General features: G+C 36.6%; 1 protein-coding gene across 1 annotated transcript in view; it reads right to left on the reverse strand.

Annotated features, from left to right (window-relative positions):
* The window catches only part of ADK (adenosine kinase), a 269,180-nt gene that overhangs the window by 182,209 nt on the left and 60,144 nt on the right, over nt 1-26,827 (reverse strand). The window contains exon 3 of the mRNA XM_010000749.1: nt 25,990-26,068. Within this exon, the coding sequence (XP_009999051.1) occupies nt 25,990-26,068 (79 nt within the window). The remainder of the gene's footprint in view (nt 1-25,989; nt 26,069-26,827) is intronic.

Genomic DNA, 26,827 nt, shown 5'->3' on the forward strand with positions numbered 1-26,827 from the left:
GGAAAACACATTTTTTGGTCTATGATTCCAGATTATCTAATCTCACCAGAGAATTTCAGCCATAACCTAAAATAATTCCTTGAACGCACAACTGCAGTACACACATTAAACAAAAAGACTGAAGCAGGCAGGAACAACTTGTTCTTTTGATAAAATGCAGCAGCAGGCTGGTACAAAATTTCAGCATTTTGGGATTAAAAACTAGTTAATACACAACAGTGATGAAAGTAATGCTGGCATTCGCAATGTTTTTACAGTCTATTGCTGTTCCTTTTTGAAAAGAAAACTTGAAACATGAGCATTTTCACTGAGTTTTCACTGAGTCTTAGAATAACAGAACAAAACAATACTTTTCCTAGAAGAAAATCACTAAGACAAAGAAGTGCATTGAAATAAACCACTGAGAACTATATATAGAGAGGGATATGCACTGAAAAGGTACTTTCCTTATGCTAGTTAAACATGTAATAAAAGCCGGCTAAACCTTTCAGCTTCATTCATAGAATCTGTTTTGCAACATGTTAGATAAAGTTAAGCTAAATCTCTTAATTGTAGCAGATGCAAAATTAATGAAAGCTCATCCTTTACATATTACAGGACTGGTCTCATGTTCATAAAAACTTTCATCAAGTGACAATTATATTATGCAAAATTCTCAGTTGTACAAATCCTGATAGAAGCCTCAGTGTTTTTATTGGGTAATAAAATGCAAGTCACTCTAGTGGAACCTTTGGAAGAAATTTCTTTAATATGTCATTAACACTACATCATAAACTAAATCATTGATTTGAAAAGGGTACAAGGAAAACCACACTCATTTCCTGCTAATTTACACCTAAGAATGCAGAAATAAGGCTGACAGTAAAAAATTAATGAATCATTTAAACCTCAGATATTTCAGAAAATAATATTACAAATTGAATGGCAAAACTATTTTTATCATGAAAATGTAAAGACATCGACGCTAGAAAACTATGATTGCTCCTCTAACTGAGAACACACAATGGAAGAAACCTAGTATCGGTTCATTAACATTACATGGAGATATTTTGCAAATAGAAATAAGGAGAATTTAATGACAGTTCAAGAGGGCGTAGTAAAGCTGGAATCTAAACATCTTCCTGCATGTCTCCATAAGTATAGCTCTGAAAGCAATCCAGTACTCCTTTGGTTTAACTGGGATGTTACTTAACATAAGGATCTTCCTCTCTGACTATTTCAATACGAAAGGCAAAGCGTATTCATTTTAACTCAAGAACAATTTTCTCGATATAAAATCAGTCTTTTAAAATAGCTACACAAACCATTCATATCTACATTCAGTTTGAAATAACTAATCACATAGCAACTGGATTGCTAGGCTATTTGGAAAACTGCTATTTCAATCTCAAAAACCAGATTATTTTATTATTTTCTCCCAAAAACATATTGGTCATACTTTTACCTGTATGTTGTCCATCGATATTGGTAAGAATTATGAAGCTTCAGATTTAAACAACTTTTCACTTAGTTGTGACAAGGAAAACACTTGAACTACATTTTTTTTAAAAAAGTAGAATTTAAGTATTTTATAGCATTACTTAGCTGCTGTTCCAATACCAAAACCACTGTATTGGAGGGGCTTCTCAGAAAATTTGAATTCTATAAGTTATGTCACATTGAGCTTTGGTCAAATGCTGAAATCTGCTTTTCTGGATAAATTACTCATGATAACACTATCCATAGGGCCATACATTTTCTACCTCTGCAGTGTCTTTTTCTAACAGAAGCTTAACACACTGCATTTGTAAATGGGATTTTCTGTCAATATACTTGCTAGTATGCATTGTATCGTTATCTTATACATAGTTATAATACTTTTAGATCTGCAAATACACTTATTTCTCCCAGTGACTGTATTTTCCCCTTTTTTACTCCTTCCCAACAGTTTTTCAAATTAGGTTTAAAACTGTTAAAATAGAACGGGAAATAGACATTTTGTAAAAAGTTACGGTTTAAAAATAAATAAATAAAACCCACAAAGAAGTTAACTCTCCCTAGGTTGTATTGCCTAATTTAAAAAATAAATAAAGAAGTTACTTGTAACATTTTCATACACACACAGACATAGGAACACAGAAAAAAACAGTTCCCTCCATTCACGCACATACACACAAAGGCAGCCAAAAGATCCATTTGGACTTCTAACTTCCAATTTTTGAAACACCTCCATACTTTTAAAATTATTTACCTGATATGAGTTCACTCAATACTATTCTGTGTATTAACTTGCTTTATGCTGGTTGTGAATCATTAAAGCAGAGTCTGTATTTCTGTTAATGTACCGTCCTTGGAGGTGTTCAAAAAAGGGGTAGATGTGGTGTTTCATAAGATGGTTTAGTGGTTGGGGGCTGTGGTGGGGGATGGTTGGACTTGATGATCTTGAAGGTCTTTTCCAACCTTGACGGTTCTATGATTCTATGATTCTTGGTTTGTACTGCGGCTATTTTAGTATACTATGTCATGGCCATGATAGCTTAATGATTTTAAATCTCTTTCCCAATTGGATACCATAGACTTTTCATCTTCCTCATAAAAAAGTGCTCTGCATACCCATTTAATGCTTGCTGGTAAACACGCATTAAATCTGGAAGTCTTCCACTATTAGTCAATATTGAGTTTAATATGTGGAAAAAATATCCTACAAACACACGACTCCTGAAAACAAACATAAAACCTAAACAGCTTCAAGGTGATGGAAATAGTGTTCCATTCTAAGTGTATCTTTACATTTTCATGGCCCAGATCCCACCGTTTTCAATTCTCGCCGCTAATATGGTAACTCAAAATATTTTTCCATCTTGCAATTAAGAAGCTTAAATATTGAGACATGTTAATAACTCTCTCTCATTACCACATTAGAAATCATTTTTGTCACCACACAGTATAATGTAATGCTGGCTTAATATAGTGGAAAATTGCTAATCATATAATAACATTTCAATGTTTTTACTACATTAACAAAACTGATTAAGAATAAAGTGCAAATAATAAATAAGACAATTTTACAAGCAAGGAGTAAATTACGAGCAAAATGACAGCAAAGAGAATGCGGCTGTAGTTGATAATATAAATTATGCTATGCTTCTGGCTAGAATTTAAAATACTTCAGAGCTGCTGATATGCAGTACTTTTGGAAATCAGATCTGTTTTTCTATGTCTTAAATAAAACTAAAAAGTGTTATGGCCTTTTCTAATTGCATTGGAATTTGCAACCAAATGGGAATTATTTCAAAGGTTGGAAACTATCTACTATTTTTTTTTTTTTTTTAACTTCTGTTAAATCGTACACATTTGTAAGTACTACATTATACTAAGAAAGCTACCAGATTAAGTAAAATTTTAGCTAGGAAATAAGAGTATAATTTAATAATCCCCTGAAGCATATTTGCATATTACACTTTTCACTTAGTATGCATGAAATGGAAAATACTAATACGAACCAATTTCTGTTAACATGCAAGGTTGGGTTTTTTTCTGAGAACTTTTAAGAATTCACAAACAATACTTCTAATTTAAAGCATCCTTTTTGTAGCATGCAAGTTCCAAAAAGCATGATGAAATATGAGATTACAATAGAAAAGTCTATCCCTTTTATCAAGCTTCATTTTGCATAATTCATCTTACAAAATCTAAAATAATTAGTATAAATGGATTCATTAGTTATTTAAAGATTTTAAATAGTGCATATAACTTCAAAATCAGTTAACAGGATATATTGAGATGCTTCTGCAGTTTCTTTTGATATAAAGAATGCAAAACAAAATTGTAACTCATATTTTACTAATTGTAGCAATTTTTCAGACCTGAAATATTAGTTTGAACTAATCTCAATTAAGCATAACTATAAATATACTGAGAAGTACAAATGCAGCTTTAACAAAGACTTAAAAACAGCCACAGAATGCCATTTTAGACTTCTATACATTTCAATAAAGATGTTTCTAAAGCATTAAAAAGAAGAAAACATTGCAAAAACGTTTTCCAACTCATAGACAATAACACTACGTTAATGCAAGTTAAATTTCTATATACTTGTGCTTACAGAGTCTCACTGCTAGATTTAAATTACAGTACTAACTTGGTATGTTTCCACTTACAGTACAATACCATACTTCACTATATACATCAGTTTTGGAGTCCAGTCAAATTTTTTGCAATCATTTACAAACTAACTCACATTCCACAAAACACAAATATCCATTGCTTATTGCTCTGTATTTTTAAGGAACCTTTTCACTTGGTTTTACTGTAAAGAAGAAGGTGGATCATGAACACAGTAGATTGGGAATTCAATTAACTTCCATTTAAGATTTTTGATGTAAAAAGTCCTGCTTCCCTGAAACAGGGAGGTATATTTACTTTTACTACCTTACTTAACCTTTTTTTTGACAAGACTTTTGTGGGGAAGATTGCTCAAAATAAAAATGCATTTCCTTGTCAGAGAGAGACCTGAGCACACTCAATAATTTTTTTGGAGATTACCTGACTAGTATGTTTAGAAATGGCAAAGCATGTTCTGAGTACAGGTCTTCTATACACCAGTGACTGCGTGGACTACTTCAGTATTCCTGGGATTGACTATTGCTTATACTCATTAATTTCTTACCCTGTCAAATTTGGCTCAGTTGATAAAGACTCCTGAAAAAGTTAACTCTTGAAACCTTTAACCATTTCATAGGAAGGAAAGAGTATTTGCTGACAAAGGTATAGCTGAAGGTGTGAACAGTCACAAAGTACCAGCGAAATTTCATTTTTATGACAGAGGAAAAGAAAAAGCTAGATTTTCTTCTTCAAATCCGCAGAGATACCAGTCTTCCTTTAGTAAACAGAACCACTTGGAACTTGAAAGTCTGAATACATTAATGATTCTTACACCCATGTCAAAGGTACTGCTTTATACTGATGGAAAACCCTGAGAAACACAGAGGAAAGAGCAGTGGGAAAACTATTCTGAAAAAAAAATAAACCTTGCATTTGTCTGTTTAATTCTTGAAATAACTAGATTAACAAAATGCAAAAATGCAAAAAAAAAGGCTTTTGAAGTAAACCTAACTTCAAATTTAATTTATATTAGAATATATTTTAAATTTTATGTTCCATTTAATTTTCAGAATGAGATATTTAAATACTCATCTATCCTGCATTTCAGTTTCATCACCATGCTGGTTCAACTCTTATTTCGGGGGAAGAAAACTAAAGCATGAAAACTGAAAAAACTCACTCTGACATTCATCATGTTAAATTACATTGCTAGCACAAGTGTAGTATTTGCTGATTAGGCCTCATTACTTCTTTCATGAAAGAATGAAGGAATGAGATTAAAGCAGTATCTGATCAAGGTGGCTTGTATTTTGGCATGGAGTTTTACAGTTGATGGATTTTTATCTGATTCATAACCTTAAAACAGTGTTTTCATGAAAAATGAGGTGATACTTCCTGAAATTCATAGGAATGAGGGAAGACTTGATAGCAGGTCATAACAACTCATTTATTCTCACACCACGTGTTTGTACACCAACAGTTTCCTATTTATTCAGATAAAAACAACCACTAAAAGCACTGACATAATAATATTCTTTGCATCCTGAAAAAGAATTTTCTGCTTTTATTACATGGGTCCCAGAGGAATTTTACCATTTTCTGCAGATGCTGACTTGCTCTAATTCAAAAGCATTGCTTCAAATTAGCTTACCCATATAATCTCCAAAATATCACTGATTTTAAATTAGGGCTTTAATAGATGCTAAATGACTTTGTCATACAGAACACAGAGTTTTCAACTTACTCACAGGAAGAAATTACTATACAAAAAACCCAACTGAGAACAGGTATTAAAGCCCTGAGTTTTCCAACAAGAGCAGAGATATCCTTGCAAGAAGCCTCACTGAAACTGCAGGGTGTCTAGTAATGCACTACATGCCATGTACAAGATCAATTACAGGTGAAAAACTGTTACAACACCTAGACACAAAACAGACTGAGGACAGCAAGTAGGGAAGTTATTGTAAGTGTTTGAAAGAGGCTATATCTTCAGTAAAAGCTCAATTTTCCCATCTATTTCTTCTCCTCCTATCACCACTTCGATCATTAATTGATGAGTGTACATGCAATTTGACTTACTGAAAGACAGGTCTAGAATGAGACCAGAAATGGTCAAACAGAAAGATGGTAAAATACAACTGTCTGACAGCATTCTACCAAAGAAGCTCCACTTCACCAGGAACAACTATCTTTACCTTTGAGCCCAACTGTAGAGCTAAATCTTTCTAAAGATACAAAAATAAATAAAAATCTTTTCACCTCAGTTGTATCTGTCTTCCCTGAACTCCACTATGTTCATCTTGCTCTAAGCTTAAAACTGTAGTTCTTTTACTCCATAAAAGGCAAGAAATGAAATGGTCATTATCATAAACAGTGACTGAAAATGCATCAACATTCATGAAAATGGAAGAGTAAAATAAAGATCGTAAGATTCTGGTGTTTGAAACAGCAAAGAAACACACAGGTAATGACTTATCATTTTTGTATACTGTTTCCTCTTATTCAGCCACTATTTGTGAAAGCAAAAGAGCACACTGCTGCTTTTCACAGCCCAATACTTAAAAACATATTTCCTTCCTGCAAATTAAAATTAAAACCTGAGCATAATCAGTAGCAGTAACTATGCTAGCAGTTACAAATGATGTGTGCTTGAGTACAACTATAACTTGGCTGAAGTCACCACCAGTGATGGTTTTAAAGTAAAAGTTTCTAATGCGTAGCATCTGATTACCTCCTCCTTTTAGATACTTCTAGAAATTCAGAGAAATAGATTTCATTGAAATGAAGTTAAAATATTTGACTTAAGGTAATTTGACTGTTTAACATAATACAATTCAATATACAAATTCAGGCCAAAAAATGCCACTTTAGATAATGATGATGAAAAGATGATTTAGAGAAGAAAGGTTCTAGATTGTGCCTTTATCAATGAAAACTATGCACTGCCACTCAGTGCTCTTAGGATCAGTAAATTCCATCAGATACTGATACTCCACAATAGGATAGGAAAGGAGAGTGAATCAGAAAGTATTTGTCTCATTCTCGTTTCTGATACAATTTTGAACAAATGCCATAGGCCAAAGTAAGGGAAGCAACTACTTTAGACCCTGAAGACTTATGAAAAGCTGGTAGCTCAAGAGTGCCCCTCTGGTAGAGTGCTGCATATGAGAATAAACTTTCTTCCCAATTAAAGTATTTATCACCACATGTAACCATGGTATATCCATACAAACTAAAGCAGTTATTGTAAATGACACATTCTTTTGCCTGTACTGGATTTACTGTCATCATTGAAAGCTCACAGGTGATTCTGAAAGCAGTAAGATGTGAGGTCACCAATTTACCTTGGAAGAAAATTTGTGGGCTGATCATCAGGAAAAAATCCAGGCTGTGTTCAGAAATTATACAAAACATTCATAAAAGATATTATTTTGCATTGACCTGTCACATTTGTCCTCTGTTAAGATGTGTAAATTAAGAGTTCACACCTATAAGTTATTTCTTCCATCTCAAAGATTCACTATCCATCTCAAAAATTCACTATTCCTTTCTAGATGTTTCAGCTGCTATTTTTAATAGCTCCCCTGTTTCTGAAGAGGAGAGCGATCTTTACTGCTAAAGGAGATACAGTCCACTAGGCAGCCCACTCAGCTTTGATACTAAGCACTGAGCTCTGGGGCCAGTTTCAGTATGCAATGGAAAGCAATGGCAGTTTAGAACTGAAGCTTTCAGCTCAACATCAGGTTGCTGTGTTCTGGACCCGATAGCTTTAATTTAAGCCTTAGGTACTTTCCAGGTACACAAATGCTAGAGTACACAAGCATGCAAGTGCCAAAGGTAAAATCTGTAACTGCCAGAATAATAGACTTGTAGTCAATGAAAAGCAACTTTTCAAAGCTGTCCTGTACACTGAAGATCATAAGCAGCACATAATTTTTAACAAAACACATTCTTTACCAAACTTATTTTGGTATCACTACTACTGACAGTAGCAACAACATATATGTTCCTGAGTTTAAGTCAAATACATAATGAACACCACTTTGGTAAGGCTGTCTCCATCTCTTATTCCACTACTTCTCTGATGATATCCCTTGTGTTATTTCTGTTAAAAAGAATGCTTACCAACATCTAAAGTCAACCTAATTGAAGGGCCAAGTGAAATAGATCCAGAACAATAGCCTTTTTTTTTTTTAATAGTCCTTCATTCTGTTTCTGAAACAAATTTATCCTAAGTGAAAGGGTATCATACAAAAAGAAAGATCAAGAAGCATCAATTGCTTTTCTTTTTCCTTTACATTTAAATTATATTTTTCTTTTTTGTAATTATATTTTGTCGTTGTATGTTATTAATAAAAGCCACTGCTGGATGAGGTGTGGATGTCTACAATTCAAGCATGATGCTATTGGACTGGCCAGACTCTGTGTCCAACCATAATACTCACAAACATATTCCAAAAACAAAGCAATAAAGCAACAGACTAGAAATTAATTATAAGATACTCTTTCCATAAGGACAATGGGTCATGATAATTGGCACAGCAAGCAGCACCTGACAAATTCTCTATTAATGAAGGATGTACTCTTCAGAGAGTAACCAGGGATCTCTTCCCTAAGCAGACTGACAAAATAAAAAAGAAAGCTTCTAATACATGACAGCCTGAAATTGCACTCTTGAGTCCCCCTGTTAGGAAGGATATTTCTACTTTCATAACAAAGGAAACTTCCCATGGAAAAAGGGAAGTTCAGAATGGGAAAAACGGGGAAAACAGAAAGAAAAGGCAGCAAGAACGGTGGAGAACAAGGGAAGAAGACCAGTCTCCTAAGAGGTACAGTGCATTTGTATTAGAGAGCAAAACCAACTGTAACACTTGAAGAATCTGAGGGTGAAGAGTGAATTGCACAGTTTTTCTAGTGTCAGAAGTCATTTGATGTTCCCAAACAAGCATCTGAAACCATTTTAAAAGCTCTGTAAAGAACTGAACAAGGTGGGATTTGTTTTTAAATGCTTTTGTTTAATCTGCCTCACCCATACAACTTTAAATCATAGCTTTAGAAGTGGGAACATCTGGCATATTTCGCATGCTCACAAAAAGAGGCAAGGAAAAATGGGATTGTGTAAAGTGGAAGAGGTTATTTCTTGTTAAGCCAGACATACCATAAAAGAGAAGTTCAACTTCCGTGGTCAGACTGCAGTTCAGAGCATGAGTTGGAAACAAAACTTTCATGTTTTGACTTCTTGGTTGAACACTATTTTTTGTAATCAAACCTCTGCTTTCAGCTGTCTAAAAGCATCCTAAAGACTAGACATTGCTCAGGCCAGTAAAATGAGGGAAATCTGACAAGAACACAGGTCAGATGGTGGTAAAATTACTCCCCTCCTTCTACACCTTTCAGAGAAGATGAAAGAATAAATTAAACTCACCTTGATAAGACTAACAAAATAGTTCATATCTCATAGAATGGATGGGAAAAATGATAATTTCTAAAAGAGAAAAACAGGAACTCAAAATTCCACCTGACTCCATCGTGTTGCAATTAAAAAATAATTATCTGATATATATTCTTGCTTGCTTGACTTAGAACATACTAAATTATTAAATCTCAATATTTCTAATATAGCTTGCCATGCCATTCTCCATTTTCTAAGTGAAGCTGCCTTGGAATTTAATTATTAAACTTCAAATTCATTCTAGAACTTAAATTGCCCACAATATTCCACAAAAGGAAACCTGGATTCCAAGCCTGTGCTGTCTCATCAATTGCTGTATCCACCTTCTTTTATTCGTAAAAAGCATTAAAGCTATTGATAAAGGAGTCTCTTGGACACGTATCTTCCTATGAACAGGTCACAGTTTTGGTTTTTTTTAAGTACCTTAGGTCTCAGGATCTTTAAACCTTTGAAATGTATGCCAGAGTTAAATGAATTACTGGCAAAAATCTGTCATACACAGAAGCTTGCTTTTAAAAAAATTTTCATATACTGTATGTGTACAGCTCAGACTTTAAAACAAAAATCTGCTTTATTTTTAGCAGGGCAGCTTTGAGCCATCTAGTCTAAAATTTTAGCACAGTTAGATTGTCACAGAAAATCACACTTAGTCTACTTCACAGCAGCATTCCCAGCGTAAAGCTCAAATTTACATTTATGTATGTAAATTTGAAAACTGTCACTGCTACAGTTTTTAAAATCATGTTAGTTATTCTGAAAAAAAATATATATTTGTCATACCTAAAGCCATTATCCATCCATTCCAGAAACAGGGTAGCAGAAACAAAATTTTTACTTTCATTCCTGCCAACTTGCCCTTATTCTGTGACCCACCAGTCCTGGCTCATGCTAAATCATGCTTTAGATCCTAGAGCATGCTTAGTGAAAAAACAAGGCATGCACTTTCTTACAGGGCTATTGCAAAGCATCTGAAAAACAGATATATATCTTCATCAGTAGTGATGGCAAAACTTGATAAATTGCCTAATCTAGAGCATCACAGACTAGCTTGTAAGTAAATAAAAAACTTGAAAAAATAATTTATTCATTAAAAAATTGTCCCAAAGAATCAACATAACTAAATATGCAAATACATGGACAAGCACTTATTTGAGACTAATTTGAGAATAATTCCTTTGCTTTTGGTAGCTGTGCTTTCCTCAGTTTTCTGTATTAAGTCTCCCTCAGAAGAATGAATCCCACTTGCTTTTGCTCTCTGTATACAGTTCCTTCTGGAAAGGGAACATAATGTAAAGTGACTGTTTCAGAGATGTGATCTTTCAGTTCCATGACTCCAAAACATCACAAAGACATGGTCAACTAACACTAGACAAGTGAATATGCCATAAAATTTTAAAACTGCTTTGAAAAACAAGTTTTTTAATGTATTCTAAAGTACTTAAGTGTTTTTTAAAAATGCAATTAATTATTATATAATTCAGTTTAGTGTTTAGGTATAATTTTAATGTAGGTGTATTCCTGCCATGTTGCCACTTTGCATTTTGTGTATTTCAATTCGATCAGCTTTTGGAAACAACATTTGAAAAAACTTCGCTGATTTAAACAGACAAAATCTCAACTTCTAGATTGGTTAATCAGACATATTACAATTTTATCTGATTTATAAAAAAAGGCAGCGATTGTTATGAGCAGTCATACTTAAACAACTTTACACAGCAATTTTGAAAGGTAATACAAAACACCTGTTATCAAGATATCTGCATTTCATATACAACTGTTAGTAAAATAAACTTGGGGATCTAAATCCTTCCATGAGTATAGTTAGACTAATGTTGAATTTCGGACTACCTTGCAATTATCATTAGCTATATTCATACACTGAAAATGCAATAATCTGAGATAAAATTCCTTCCTCGCGATAGGGCAGGGACCTTTACTAATATAGCTGGACAACAATGATAGTGATTCAGACAGATTTCTGTAATGCACATTCTCAAGAGAAGATGACTTTTTGGGTTCTCCTCTAGGCACAGAGATCCGACTTATGAACAGGAACAGACTTCCATAGGAGAGCTTAGTGGTGTATTACCAGCAGACTTACCAGTCCCTTCCCAGGAACCCTTGGCCTCACTGCAGGAACAATTCAGTTGCTCATGACATAACTACTGAGCAACCACAGCTGACAGCCTGATAAATTAAAACAAACCAGTACCTATTTCCTCTTAGTTTTTTCAGGCTGCACACCGCAGCAACTCAGCAGCTGTTACAGAATAAGCTGACCCATCTTAAGATCATAGGCAAGAGATGCTGAAGCCACACAACAGTTAGTTTATTTGATCAATCACGCCCACTCGACTTGTACACAAAGTATTTGTCCTGGTTTGAGCCAGGATGAAGCCAATTTTTCTTTGTACTGATTTTTTTTTCCTTCAGTAAGCTTTCTTGTAACTAGCAACAGTGTGTTCTGCTAGGCTGATAAGACAGTGGAATGTTTTTTCTAACTACTGAGGCTTCAAGGCTGCACCTGCACTCTGCCAGCTCAGACACTATGGGGAGATCTGTGACCCCCCCGTAGGAGGCTGAGTTAGACGGACAGCAAAATTGGCCAAAGATATTCCATTCCATATATCTACGTAAGCTCAAAGGAAGGTCAGAGAACACAGAAGACAACTTCCTTCCTCCTTTTTTTCCCTTTCTCTTCCGTCCATGGCCGGATTCCAGGGAGGACTCTGTTCATCCATCACCGTCAACCCTTAGGCTCGAGATCTCCTGACCCCTATAACTCTCTGCTTTCTCCAGCAGCAGCTCCGGGATTCCTCGGGACTCTTCCCAGTTCAGGGAAGTGCTGTGGAAGTTGCTGGGGTGGGGGGAGGCGAGAGGCTTTTGCCCATTCCTGAACATATCTGTACATAATTGTATATATTTTCTTGTATCATTCATTAGTGTTTTAATTAAAGCTGTGTAGTTTAGTTTTCAATCCAGCCAAGTCTCTCTCTTTTTCTCTCTCTCCTTCCCTACCTGGGTTGGGGGGAGGGGGGATCGAGAGCATTGTTGTCGGACCTGAGTCAAACTGTGACAGTATTTTAAAAACGTGATCAATAATAACAATATAAAATATACAAGTCAACAAGTTTCCCTCATTTAATAATAATCTACTGTAGACTATTAAATTAATCTACAGTCATACATAATTTCTTCCACAAGAGATGCACGAAAAAGGCAGAAAATCCCAGCTAAAAGTCCAAGTGAGCTCTGGAAATTTGTCTTGAAAAAAAAATCCTTTTATTTATTCAAGAATTAAGAATATGAGATCACTGTGATTTCAGACTGTATTTTGAAAGACAAACTAACCATCTTAATTTATCCTACTGCACATTTGTATCACTATAAAGACAGTGAAAGACTTGTGTTCTTAGTGTATACAAATATATCTCAAAGCATTAATACTAGTGCTGACAGAACAAGAGTAAATAATTTTCTTGAATTAAGTAATTTGTCAGACTGTAACATCATGAAGAAACTCAGAATAACCACTTGTAGTCATTTCACTGTACTAGGACATAAGCTTAACTCTTCTTATGTATACTTTACATATTGCTCTATCTTTTACCACTAAATACTGTCACGTTCTAAAACATCCACATCTAACCTCTACAAGATGTCTTAGGGTATTCTTCTTATTAGAAAAATATAAAATATAAAACTGTGTAGAAGCAAACAAGTTTACTTAGCTTATTTTGTTTCCTAAGGAAAATGGTAAAAATTTATGCAAAAATAACAGAAACATTTTTCAGTTAGTCATAACAGGGTGTTATGTGTGAGGATGGGGGAAGTGTCTAAGGTAGATACTTTGAATAAGTAGGAAAGTATGCAGAATCTAGCTATTTTGCATCGAAGACCTTTCCTTCGCTCACAAGCGAAAAACATCTCAGAGTTAAACGCAGAACACAAGCAGAGCCTTTGAAGTGAACGCAAAACTATCAAATTTTAGTGCTCTACTTTACTACATACAACATAAAAAGAAACTAAGTAGAACTGATGCATATGTGTGTTCATTTAAGAAATTTGGAATACACAAAAGGCATATTTTTCCATGATCTTGTGACCATTTTTGTGCAGAGCCCCAGTAATATGGGAAAAATATTCTGGCAAATATTCTTCCACAGTTGTTTAGGATGGTAACTGACCAAATTAATCTAAATACTACTTCACTACAAGAGTAATTAAATTATGAAACTCAATGTGTATCAGTGAGGCCAAATCTTAGAAAGTTGTTAAAAAAATCCTAGACATACATGTCAATAATAAGATGCCAAATCAACACTAATAGGTCAAGATGTAAGTCAACTACTGATGGACTAATCCTAGGGTAAGACTTTCCTAGTTCACTGCATTATCCCATATCCTTTCTTTGAACCGAATAGCACATAATGCTAGTCACAGCAAAGGTCAGTGAAACACAGACCAATGGTAAGACAAACTTTCACATTCCTTTAAGATTATGCTCAGTGTCCTAAAAAAATAAGTGCACTACTGTACCTCCTGATGAACCAATCCAAGTACCAGTCTTTATCCCGTTACATTCTTAAAAAGACTAGGTAAATTCCTGTATTAAATTTCTATTCTGATAAACCACTTTTATCTCCATCACACATATAAAAAGAGAAAGTTATATTAATTTACTATATGGCTAAAATGCAAGTTCGCAACAAATTCAAATTCAGAACTCAAAAATACAATATTAGACATACATGCACTTGGATTGAGCACACATTATTGAAAGAGAAAATAATGCTCTTAGGCAACACATCTGTGTATATATTTAATATATGTGCAAGGAAGTTACACAAATATATTTAAACTTTCTGAGGAAAGCATTAGGTCTCCAGGAATAGTATGTTTTGACACCTGCATAGAGGTCATAGCTAACAGCAAGATTTTCAGTGTCCTTGTTCAGGAAAATAAATGTTCATTTCCAAGTGGAAGTATTTTAGAAATGTGCAAGAAATCCCTATTACTTGGCATTCTGGATTTCCACAGCAATTAACTCCCTACTGTATCACATCACTTAACATTAATTAATTGCTAAAGATGTAGTTAGGTAACTTATTGAGCTGCTAAGGATAAAACAGCTCCTGAGCTGCCAAGACTTGAGTGGCATACCAAACTAATGTCTGTGAAGCACAGGGATTTGCCCTCTCTTCTGAGATTGCTAAATGAAGCAGTACTTCTCCTTCCAATGCTATCTAATGGGAACAAGTTGAGCAATTGTTAGTCAACTGTTACAATGCCACCAGCTCACCATCGGATGGACAGCCTCACTAGGTGAAAGGTCCAAAGTCCCATTATTAGACTGTGTACAAAAATGTAGCAGGGTTCACAGCATGGCACCCTTAGAACCAGGTCCCCTAAATGTGGCTCACTGATACTTCCAGCTGTTTACTTCTTGAGGATAAATTCCATCCTGCCCCAATTATTGTGTTAGCCAGAAAGATCTTAATTTTCAGAATAAGCATAAATTAGGGAAAGTATTCACTAAATTCATTCTCATATATATCATGTCTTAGAAATTACAGGTGATATAGGCTCAGGGGAAAGCAAAACCAAAAACAATCAGTTTTGAGTCTGTTCAGTCAGCTGGACATAATCTTAGGGACAGAGCCCAAATTCCTCCATTGTTTTTGAAAAAACTGACCATTTTTTACAGCTCCAAAACATGGTGCTAACATAGCTAAAAAGGCATAGAAGCTGAGTCAAGCAGCAGGCAGCTGAGCTGCACTCCCAGGAAGAGCCCACTGCTACCATTTATATAGCACCTTCTGATTCCATGTGCGTGACTGATGTTTGATGACTCTGGAATATGGGAACAGTTTTTAATCATTTTAAATAAATTACAATTTTGGACGGATGAACAGAGGCTGCATATGCACCCTGAAACTCACTCCAACACACTAAGGAGGAATTTCAAGGTTCTATCTAAATGGATTTTGGAGGAGTGTGATTGTATAACTCTTCTTACTGTTTCTCTGAAGTGAATTCAGATGTTGTGTATTTCAAAAACATTCTTCCCACAACCTTGTTGATACTCCTGGCCAGGGTCAAGACCTGAAGAAACAAGTGGAGTTGGTTCTGGTGCATCATCAAACAGGCAAATTCATGTGACCAGCAGCCAGTCACTCAATTCCATGCCAACATGATGCACATAAGGATATCTCTCTTGCATACTTAACAGTTACCATTTGTCTCATAACAAAGCCTGTTGTAGACTGACAATGGTGTAACTGCAACTGCCTCCTTATCAAAAGGACAAATTCAAGGATCTGTCACTGAAGAATCTGAAGAAATGCCAAAGGCCCTTTAGAGCTACACTGGTTGACCATCCTGAAATTTCTTGAAACTACATTCCCAGGCGCATTAATATATACAGATATGTACACAGTTACTCACAGCAAGCAACCAGTACCAATGTGCAGGAAGAAGCCTCTCTATCAGTACAGAATCACAGAATCTTAGGGGTTGGAAGGGACCTCAAAAGATCATCTAGTCCAACTGTGCTGCCAGAGCAGGATCACCTAGAGCATATCACACATGAAGACGTCTAGGCAGGTTTTGAATGTCTTCTTGAAAAGGTCCTTGAGCACACTGCCGCATCATTTTCTTTCAATATCGGTCCCATAATCATAGAAACAATGTATGGGCTTCCTTCACAAGTCAAAAAAAAGCTTGAGAAGGACCCAGCTTTGTAACCTGAGGGGAATTTATTTCCAATTCTGTCATTTGCCATAATGATAAAGTGGTTTTGTTGCATTTATTTTTTAATTGTTTCAGCTAGCTTTTAATAAGGCTTTGAAACTGACCTTAGGTACAGCAGAGTAAAAGGTCTATCAATCTTCTCTAAGACTTTAATAAAATTTTAGACAGATCTCAAATATTACAGAATTTCTCTGAAATCTGTACAAATCAGCTTAGGCATTACACCAGCTTCCAAAGAATCATAGAATCATAGAATCCTAGGGGCTGGAAGGGATCTCGAAAGATTATCTAGTCCAACCCCCCCTGCCACAGCACGGTCACCTAGAGTACATCACATAGGAATGCATCCAGGTGGGTTTTGAATGTCTCCAGTGAAGGAAACTCCACAACCTTCCTGGGCAGCCTGTTCCAGTGCTCTGTCACTCTTACAGTAAAAAAGTTTTTTTGGATATTCACCTTGAACCTCCTATGCTCCAATTTGCACCCATTACCCCTTGTCCTATCACTGGTCATCACTGAGAAAAGCCTAACTCCATCTCCCTGACACTCATCCCTTACATATTTGAAAACATTGATAAGGTCACCCCTCAGTCTCCTTTTCTCCAAGCTAAAGAGACCCAGCTCCCTCAGCCTTTCCTCATAAGGGAGATGTTCCACTCCATCATCTTTGTAGCTCTGTGCTGGACTCTTTCAAGCAGTTCCCTATCCTTCTGGAACTGAGGGGCCCCGAACTGGACACAATACTCCAGATGCAGCCTCACCAATGCAGAATAGAGGGGGAGGAGAACCTCTCTTGACCTATTAACCACACCCTTTCTAATGCACCCCAGGATGCCATTGGCCTTCTTGGCCACAAGGGCACATTGCTGGCTCATGCTCATCCTCCTGTCTACCAGGACCCCCAGGTCTCTTTCACCTACACTGCTCTCCAGCAGTTCAGCCCCCAACCTGTACTGGGACATGGTGTTGTTCTTCCCCAAATGCAAAACTCTACACTTCCTCTTGTTGAATTTCATCATGTTTCTCCCCGTCCAACTCTCCAGCCTGTCTAAGTCTCTCTGAATGGCAGCACAGCCCTCCAGAGTGTCAGCCACTCCTCCCAGCTTAGTGTCATCAGCAAACTTGCTGAGGGTACATTCTATACCCTCATCCAGGTCGTTGATGAAGATGTTGAACAACACCGGTCCCAGTACCGACCCCTGAGGGACTCCACTAGTCACACACCTCCAACCAGATTCTGCCCCATTGACTACAACTCTCTGACTCCTTCCTTTAACCAGTTCCTGATCCACCTCACTATTTGATCACCAAACCCATACTTGATCAACTTGTCTACAAGGATGCTGTGGGAGGCGGTGTCAAATGCTTTACTGAAATCAAGATAAACCACATCTACTGCTCTACCATCATCTATCCACCTAGTAATTTCCTCATAGAAGGCTATAAGGTTAGTCAAACATGATCTACCCTTGATAAAACCATGCTGACTGCTCTTGATGTTATGCTGTATGTTATAGTTGTGAAGAAGAAAGGCTGTCCTCTCAGAAGCATGGACACATCACTGTAGTGTTTGACACAGGCTAATTTGGAAAAGCACATGAATTATAGAGTATTCTTCAGAGAATAAATAACTTCGGAAATTGATGACACTGGCATGTAACACTGCCCACATGACATTATCAATGGGATGCTGTCTTTGCAATAGTGGGAATAGCCATTGTTGTATTTCCAGAAAGAGAAATGACTGACTGTTTTCGTCAGCACTGTGGCATGTTTTGTTATTCCTTCCCCAAGTACAATAGGACTGGCCCAACACTGGGGATTGAAGTTTAAGAGATTCAGTTTATTGGCCAGTAAAATATAAACTTTAGTAAAGTATAAATAAGAAAAAATGACATAACTTGCTCTGGTTTCTGTTGAACAGGTTTGAGAAACAGGTATGTGCACTTGCAGGACAGCAGAGTGCTGTCATTGTCACTGACAGTGGATGATGCTGGTGCAATGCTACACCAGTGGAGCACAGGAGAACCACACAGGAGCAGGCACAGAAGGCAACACATGCCTTAGGATTGTTCTCTGGCAGAGAAGTGAGGCTATATCCCCATCCCCAAGTTTATTAAACCATACCAAACAGAAATAGTTTAGAGAGCTTTTTCATACTTTTTGTTGAAAGCTGGATTGAGCTATTGAAAATATTGGAAACACATGTTTGCTGGGGCCACCAAAGCCATCTGTGTAGGGGGATGTAATGAAGTTGCTTAAGGAATATCAAGCACAAGGCCGAAACTCACTCTGAGGAATTTAAGATTCTGACTCAAACAGTTCATGAAGGACAGAACCTACCTCCTTTGGAAAAAAATTACCTATTTCCTTTTGGTCAACAGAACATACATAGCTAAATGTTCTCTGCTTCATAAAGTGGGAGGAAAGAGTTGTTACGGGCACTTATTTGCACTTTCTGAGAGCACTATTCCAGAAACAAGTTTTTGGAGCAAAATATTCTTGACATAAGTGTATTTAAGCACACAATAAGCAGAACAGAACACATTTCTACTTGATGACATGACTGATTCCATAAAAGGGTAAGTTCTGCAAAGTTGCATCATCGTTTAAAAAAAAAAATAAAAAAAATCAAGAGTATGCTTGGGGTGACCTTCTTGGTAACTTTTCAATTACCTCTCTCCCAATTCTGCATATTCAATGTTTTGGGGCCTGGCGCCCAGCCAAACCTTTCTTCCTGCTGTGCCTCAGTCTAATCAATTGCATAGAAGTAATCCCAGAGGAAAAGACTAAATGCATTACTTATATGATGATACACATAGAATGACAGGAAAATAAGGAGGAAATCACTAAATGACTGAACACCAAAGAACTAATGTGTGATGGACTTTGTAGATAACATAAAGTAATGTTTAGCTAAGGGTACTACTTTGCAAATACATACAAAACTTTAAAAGCATGAAACCAATTGCAATCAAATACAAGATTACATCTGACCTGTAGACACAGAGGTTTAATATAAATCCAAGGTTTGACCATCTTCTCACAAAACAAGTAGTAACAATTAAAACACCTCTAAGCATTCAGCACATATAAACAAGCATGAATCCGTTAATTTTTCAACACTGAATTTTCAAACTTGTCAGCTTGTTAGAATGCTTAAAAAAGCACAATCACTTTAGACTAACATAACAAGTTTGTTGCAATTGAATAATAAAAACTGAGATGAAGCCCTCAAAATATAGGCTAAGAAAATGACATACTTCCCTGACATACTGAAAACACTGGGACTCAATAATTTAGCATTGTATTATTCTCTTATTTAAAAGTAATTTCAAGTAATTAAAAGTAATTTCAATCAACACATTATTAAGAGTAAACAAACACATACTTTAGTTTAAAATCAAGCTTTAAAAGTATCTAACCACAGTATGTAGGCTTTTTGCAAAAAAGTTGCACAACCACAAAAAACCAAAAGCTTATGACTAGACAGCGAGAGGTAGTGTGGAAAGAAAAGAGGAGTCACTACAATTTTATGAAGTGTGTATAGTAAAAACATTACAGTGAACTCACAAGAGTATCTATATAAAAGCTTACAGATAATTTTAACTTACTTTTTCCCCTAATCTGCCAGTCCTTCAGAATTCAACACTAAATGTGCCAAGCTACATTTTTGCAAGTTCACATGGCATCAGTAGTAATAAACTTGTGTAATGAGAATTTCACTATTATTCCAAGGATGAACAAACAATATAATATGGTGCTATCTAACTGCTAAGTTAGATCCACAGCAATAGCAGAATTGTCAGAATGAAAAGATATAAGAAATTGAGCACAACCAAGATTACTCATTTGGAGGCTGAAGAATGTGGCATTCTTTATTTGTATTTCCAGAAAAACAAGAACAAAAATGTGCAGTTTGTAGCCAAAGTTGTGTTGTTTAAAATCCAAGTTAAAGATTTTTATCAAGCTAAGACTTGAAATCCAGCAGCTGAGTTAGAAAGATAAAACTTCAAAGAGTACATCTCACAGTTCTAACCTCAGCACTCTAAACTCAAAATAAACACTGAAAAATTATCATGCTAATATGGCCTGATCAGCAACACTTGCCCTGTCTGCACATGTAAACTATCTGTTTCACATACTTTAAAGTAACAATCCCTATTTAAAGATTCAGATTTATTTTTCCTTCCAGATCAATTTTTTTGAATTGTTAATTAAAGTTGCAGAAGGAAGCTTAGAAGTAGTAAAATACTGTTTTCAAAAATCTGTATTTAGTTTGTTGGCAGAACTCTAAAACAAAACATTATTTATGAACTGCATGTAGTACATGTAAGCATATTTTATAGATTTAATATAAGGGATCATTTGGATGGATTGCAAGAGCTCAGATTAAAGCAAGATGTCACATATCATATTAGATATAAAGCCAGAATTTAATGAGACAAGTAAAGGGCAGAGCAGCACACTGCAGTTTCAATTTGACACCCCCACTCTCCTCCTTGTTCTTAAGCATGCATCATAACAGCAACTTTAAACACAAAGCAAAACTAAAAGTCAATATAAAATAATAATTCTAATTCCAAGATCACTAAGATAATCAAGAACATTAAACTTTAATTTCTATTCCAGAAACTAAATTATTACAATTCAGTTCATCATTTCTATTCCTCGTTTTCCAAAGTTCTATCAAGCAGTTTTCAGTGAATGATGCCTATTTAAATGAAACTTGATCCAGCAAAGTTATTAACACTCCCTATAGATATGTTAAGAGGAAAACAAACAAATCCAACAACTATGTCTAATGGTAACAAAGCACCTCTAGAGGTGCATTACCTGCATTTTTACTGATAATCTCGATTTCAACTGTTCTCTGTATTATATTGTACTCAGTAAAATTCTTGATCCGTCTTCCTCCTTCCCTGTTCTTTATAGTATGTCTTTATTTTCTACTCAGTACTCAAGTCTTAAGTGAAAATACATTTATTTCAATTAAGGCTTTTCCTTAAGGTCTTAAAACTACTCAATCTCTTCTGGTTTGCCATATTTCTCTTCCAGGTGAACAAATTTACACTCAAGAAAGATCAGAGTGGACAAGGAAAAGCAGATTGGTAAGGAAGAAACAAAAATGCAACAGTGAGGGATGCAGAATAAGAGCAATATTGGGATTTTTATAATGTTATTCTCTTTCCAGATTACTTATTTCCTATCCTCTCAAACAGTTTTGTCTTTTCTCTCATGTTTTTCTGCCTCCACTTTCTTGTTTCTGTCATTGTTTTTTTCCTAATATGAATTAGTATTCCTGCTACATAATTCACTGTTATTTAGTCATTAAGGAATGACTAAACTGTGAACCCACTTATTTTATCTTTTCCATTTTTATGCCTGTCACTGTCATTCAGTGGAACAGATCAATCACTGCTTCCCCCCTTCATAACATGAGTTATGATAACAACATCAGTATATGTTCAAACAACTTCAAAATCCCACAGAAACTGAACATAAACATCTTATCTCGGTGGCTTTAGTACTGATCTTCATTACTTCTGTATTGCTCTTGATACTGTTATTCACCATTTTCAGGTATTTTTAAGAAGCATTATTGTACTTATAAAAAAATATATAATCAACTTTTGAAAAGTAAGTGTGATATTCATGTTTCTCCTCTTTTATCACTTATCTTCCCTCTTCTTCATTTTTAATCCAATCTTTTGTATTTATGTTACAATAGAATATTTTTTCATTTGCTTCTTCCTTTCCTTTTACGGAGCTTTTCCTCTATGCATATTTTTTACTCTGTTTCTGCATTTCATTTTGCAAAAAGCTGTCTTCTCCACCATACATTGGAATATTTCCACCAAAAAAATAATTAAAAAAAAAAAAAATCAAACAAACAAAACCCCAAAAACCACACAACCAAAAACCCAGAACCTTGCTGTTGTTCCTGGTATGTTCATAACTTCTTTTTTTTCCTGACCCTGTGCACATAATGTCCACTTTGGCCAGCCAACATGCAGCTTTTTGATTCTCACAATGCTTATAAACCATCCCTCACTTCTGCAGCATGCCACTCTACTACTTCTCTACTGCAAGACAACAAAACTAAGATTACCTTTAGTACATTACCTGCTAAATGCTTCCTTTAAGGCTGCACTGCAGAACTTTTCTTTCTGTTAACATGCTAGGAAAATCAACAAAATCTAATCCTACTCTTCACAGCTTGACTACAATTCTGGTGTATTCTCTGTAAAATTCTAAAACCATAATTTCCATTATAGCTGATGCTGCTTTAAAGTTTAGTTTCAAATCCCATTATTTAAGCTTAATTTTCTTCCACTTTTCTTCATAACTCAGAGCTTATTCCTATTGTTGTTTTCTGATTACCTCAGATTTCTCACACATAAATACAGTATTTCTAAGGTGACTTTTTTTTTAAAGAAGTTGGCTTATCCTTTTCAGGAAAAGAGAGATAGTTTTGTTTTTTTTTTAAGTAGGTTCTCTATCTTTACAGATACGAAAGAAATATCTAATATATGTGAGCATGTATAAAAGAAGTGATGATCACCATACACCATGTAAGTAAGCATCTGACAGTTTCATATTTGCTTTTTAAACACATTATATACTGTAAGTTTCCCCACCTATTTTGCCTTTAGGCATTTTTATCTCAACACAGTGTTGCTTTCCTGACCCCTACAGAAGCAAACTATTTGAAACAAACCATTCAATGACCCTATTTGGGTGGATTCTTAAATTATTAATTTTTTTATTCCAATAGTTTTATTAATTGCTCTCCAATCTTCTTACTACAGTCCCTAAAAATACTGCTCAGAAATGAACTTTTAAAAAAGCAATTGCCAGAATTTTTTCATTTCCAACCATTTTAATCTGACAGTTTATATCTCTCCATCTTTAGCATATTTTTCCAAGATTTTCCCATAAAGTAACACAAGTTGAAAAGTTAGTAAGAATTGTATTCTTGGAATGTCTTCCTCATATGTCTTCTTGCAGAAAATCCACATCCACTTAGAATTCACTTAGAAGCTACCTCAGAGCAGCACCTATTTTATACAAAGGACCAGTGATTATTACTATAATGAAGTTTTCATTTTTATTTGCAGAGGCAACCTTTGTTAAATTACAACTTCATTTCTTCCAAACGTGCATTTAATGCTACCTGGTAAGTCTTAATTCCATAGAAAGTCTGGAAGTTAGTAAGTCAGGATCATTAACAAAAATTATATAAATACAGTTTGTGTATTTTTATTTATAGCATTTATATATCTATCACAATCTAAAAATATACACAAAGGTACATGCTCCAGAGTATTGTGACAAAAGGCATACTGTAATTATAGAAAAGCTAATATACCTGAAAGCTAATTCATAATTACTTTTATTTATCATACCCATATCCAAAAACATTACCCTTGCAGGAAGAAAAAGGTTTTATATTGTAGTCCTTCATGGGAGAACTTGCAAGTTCTTAGAGGGTAAATGTTGTTAGAATCACAGAACTATGCAGGCTCAAAGTGACCTCTGCAGATTTCTAGTCCAATCAGACTAGAAGCAGAGACAGTCTCAGATTTAGATCTGGTTGCCCAAAGACTCACCTTAGTAAGTTATAAAAATGTCCAAGCATAGAGATTCAAAAACTTCTGTGTTTACTCATTCTCACTGTGACTTTTTCTCCTCATTGGAGGATTTCTAATTGCAGCTAGGGAACTTGTCCTTGCCTTTTATCCTTCTACCATACACCTTTGACAGAAGCCTAGATTAATCTTCCTTAAAACCCTCCCTTCCACTCCCAGGTACACTATAGTTGTAACTGTAACCTTAACAGAAAGTGTGTGAAAAGAATAAAGAGAGGGAGAGAGAGACAGAGGGAGAGAGAGAGGGAGAGAGAGAGAGAGACGGAGAGAGAGAGACGGAGAGAGAGAGACGGAGAGAGAGAGACGGAGAGAGAGAGACGGAGAGAGAGAGACGGAGAGAGAGAGACGGAGAGAGAGAGACGGAGAGAGAGAGACGGAGAGAGAGAGACGGAGAGAGAGAGACGGAGAGAGAGAGACGGAGAGAGAGAGACGGAGAGAGAGAGACGGAGAGAGAGAGACGGAGAGAGAGAGACGGAGAGAGAGAGACGGAGAGAGAGAGACGGAGAGAGAGAGACGGAGAGAGAGAGACGGAGAGAGAGAGACGGAGAGAGAGAGACGGAGAGAGAGAGACGGAGAGAGAGAGACGGAGAGAGAGAGACGGAGAGAGAGAGACGGAGAGAGAGAGACGGAGAGAGAGAGACGGAGAGAGAGAGACGGAGAGAGAGAGACGGAGAGAGAGAGACGGAGAGAGAGAGACGGAGAGAGAGAGACGGAGAGAGAGAGACGGAGAGAGAGAGACGGAGAGAGAGAGACGGAGAGAGAGAGACGGAGAGAGAGAGACGGAGAGAGAGAGACGGAGAGAGAGAGACGGAGAGAGAGAGACGGAGAGAGAGAGACGGAGAGAGAGAGACGGAGAGAGAGAGACGGAGAGAGAGAGACGGAGAGAGAGAGACGGAGAGAGAGAGACGGAGAGAGAGAGACGGAGAGAGAGAGACGGAGAGAGAGAGACGGAGAGAGAGAGACGGAGAGAGAGAGACGGAGAGAGAGAGACGGAGAGAGAGAGACGGAGAGAGAGAGACGGAGAGAGAGAGACGGAGAGAGAGAGACGGAGAGAGAGAGACGGAGAGAGAGAGACGGAGAGAGAGAGACGGAGAGAGAGAGACGGAGAGAGAGAGACGGAGAGAGAGAGACGGAGAGAGAGAGACGGAGAGAGAGAGACGGAGAGAGAGAGACGGAGAGAGAGAGACGGAGAGAGAGAGACGGAGAGAGAGAGACGGAGAGAGAGAGACGGAGAGAGAGAGACGGAGAGAGAGAGACGGAGAGAGAGAGACGGAGAGAGAGAGACGGAGAGAGAGAGACGGAGAGAGAGAGACGGAGAGAGAGAGACGGAGAGAGAGAGACGGAGAGAGAGAGACGGAGAGAGAGAGACGGAGAGAGAGAGACGGAGAGAGAGAGACGGAGAGAGAGAGACGGAGAGAGAGAGACGGAGAGAGAGAGACGGAGAGAGAGAGACGGAGAGAGAGAGACGGAGAGAGAGAGACGGAGAGAGAGAGACGGAGAGAGAGAGACGGAGAGAGAGAGACGGAGAGAGAGAGACGGAGAGAGAGAGACGGAGAGAGAGAGACGGAGAGAGAGAGACGGAGAGAGAGAGACGGAGAGAGAGAGACGGAGAGAGAGAGACGGAGAGAGAGAGACGGAGAGAGAGAGACGGAGAGAGAGAGACGGAGAGAGAGAGACGGAGAGAGAGAGACGGAGAGAGAGAGACGGAGAGAGAGAGACGGAGAGAGAGAGACGGAGAGAGAGAGACGGAGAGAGAGAGACGGAGAGAGAGAGACGGAGAGAGAGAGACGGAGAGAGAGAGACGGAGAGAGAGAGACGGAGAGAGAGAGACGGAGAGAGAGAGACGGAGAGAGAGAGACGGAGAGAGAGAGACGGAGAGAGAGAGACAGAGAGAGAGAGAGAGACAAAATACAAGCATAGTCTGAGCAACAGAATCACAAGCATCCGCTCAGCAGTACTCATGATGAACACAGACAGTACAGAGAATCAAGCTGGTTAGAACTCAACATGTCAAATTAGCAATAAATCTTTTTTTAATGAAGAACAAACCTGGGCCACTTTTACGGAATTTTGAGTAGAACCCCCAGCATGATATTCGACTTTGAACTTTTTCACAAGTTCTTCAAATCTGTTAATAAGGTGGAGAAAAAAAACAGTTAAAACTCTACTCTTTTTTTCCCCCCAAAAAAAGAAGATATGAAGATAATATGTAGATGACATGATGTTATTTGAAAATAATAAATTCAGATACATTAGCTATTACACATGGTGCAAGCTAGGGATATCTATTTAGATTCAATCCAAATTACAAAGCAAAGTGTGACATCAATTTGAATCCTTCACCTTCAAGTTGCAAGTGGAATGAATAACAAAAAAACTATATTATATGAAGCATAAGCTTGATTGCAATGAACCATTAGATTGATAAAATACATGCTTGAATATAAATTACATAAATTAAGATAATCATAAACTTACTATGTTTAAAGCTAGAAAGAATGTAAAATTAAGTGAGAAAATTGAGAAGAACTGGTGTCTATTTCAAAATTAACTTGACCCAAACAACTGTGCCATGTTTTAAGTTTCCATTTGAAATTGTACTTTTTGACAGGTAAGTAACTTCTACAAGCAAATCCACTTGTATGTGATAAAATCTGATAACAGAAAAGCCAAGTGTCTCCCAACAAACTTTCAAATCCTTCAAGACACACCACTTAAGAACCAGCCTTCTCTATAGTCACAGGCTATAAAAATGTAAAGTGGCACAGAAAAGGAAACCAGAATGATGGATTTGTGGAGACTACAGGGAGGCTGTGCCCAAGTGCAGCATCACGCCTTTAAATCCTAAGCACACTTCCAAACAAGTTTTGTGGATTTAACCACCTCA

The sequence above is a fragment of the Chaetura pelagica genome, unplaced genomic scaffold, assembly GCF_000747805.2.
Source record: "Chaetura pelagica isolate M959 unplaced genomic scaffold, ChaPel_1.0 scaffold166, whole genome shotgun sequence".
In the NCBI taxonomy this organism is placed as follows: Eukaryota; Metazoa; Chordata; class Aves; order Apodiformes; family Apodidae; genus Chaetura; species Chaetura pelagica.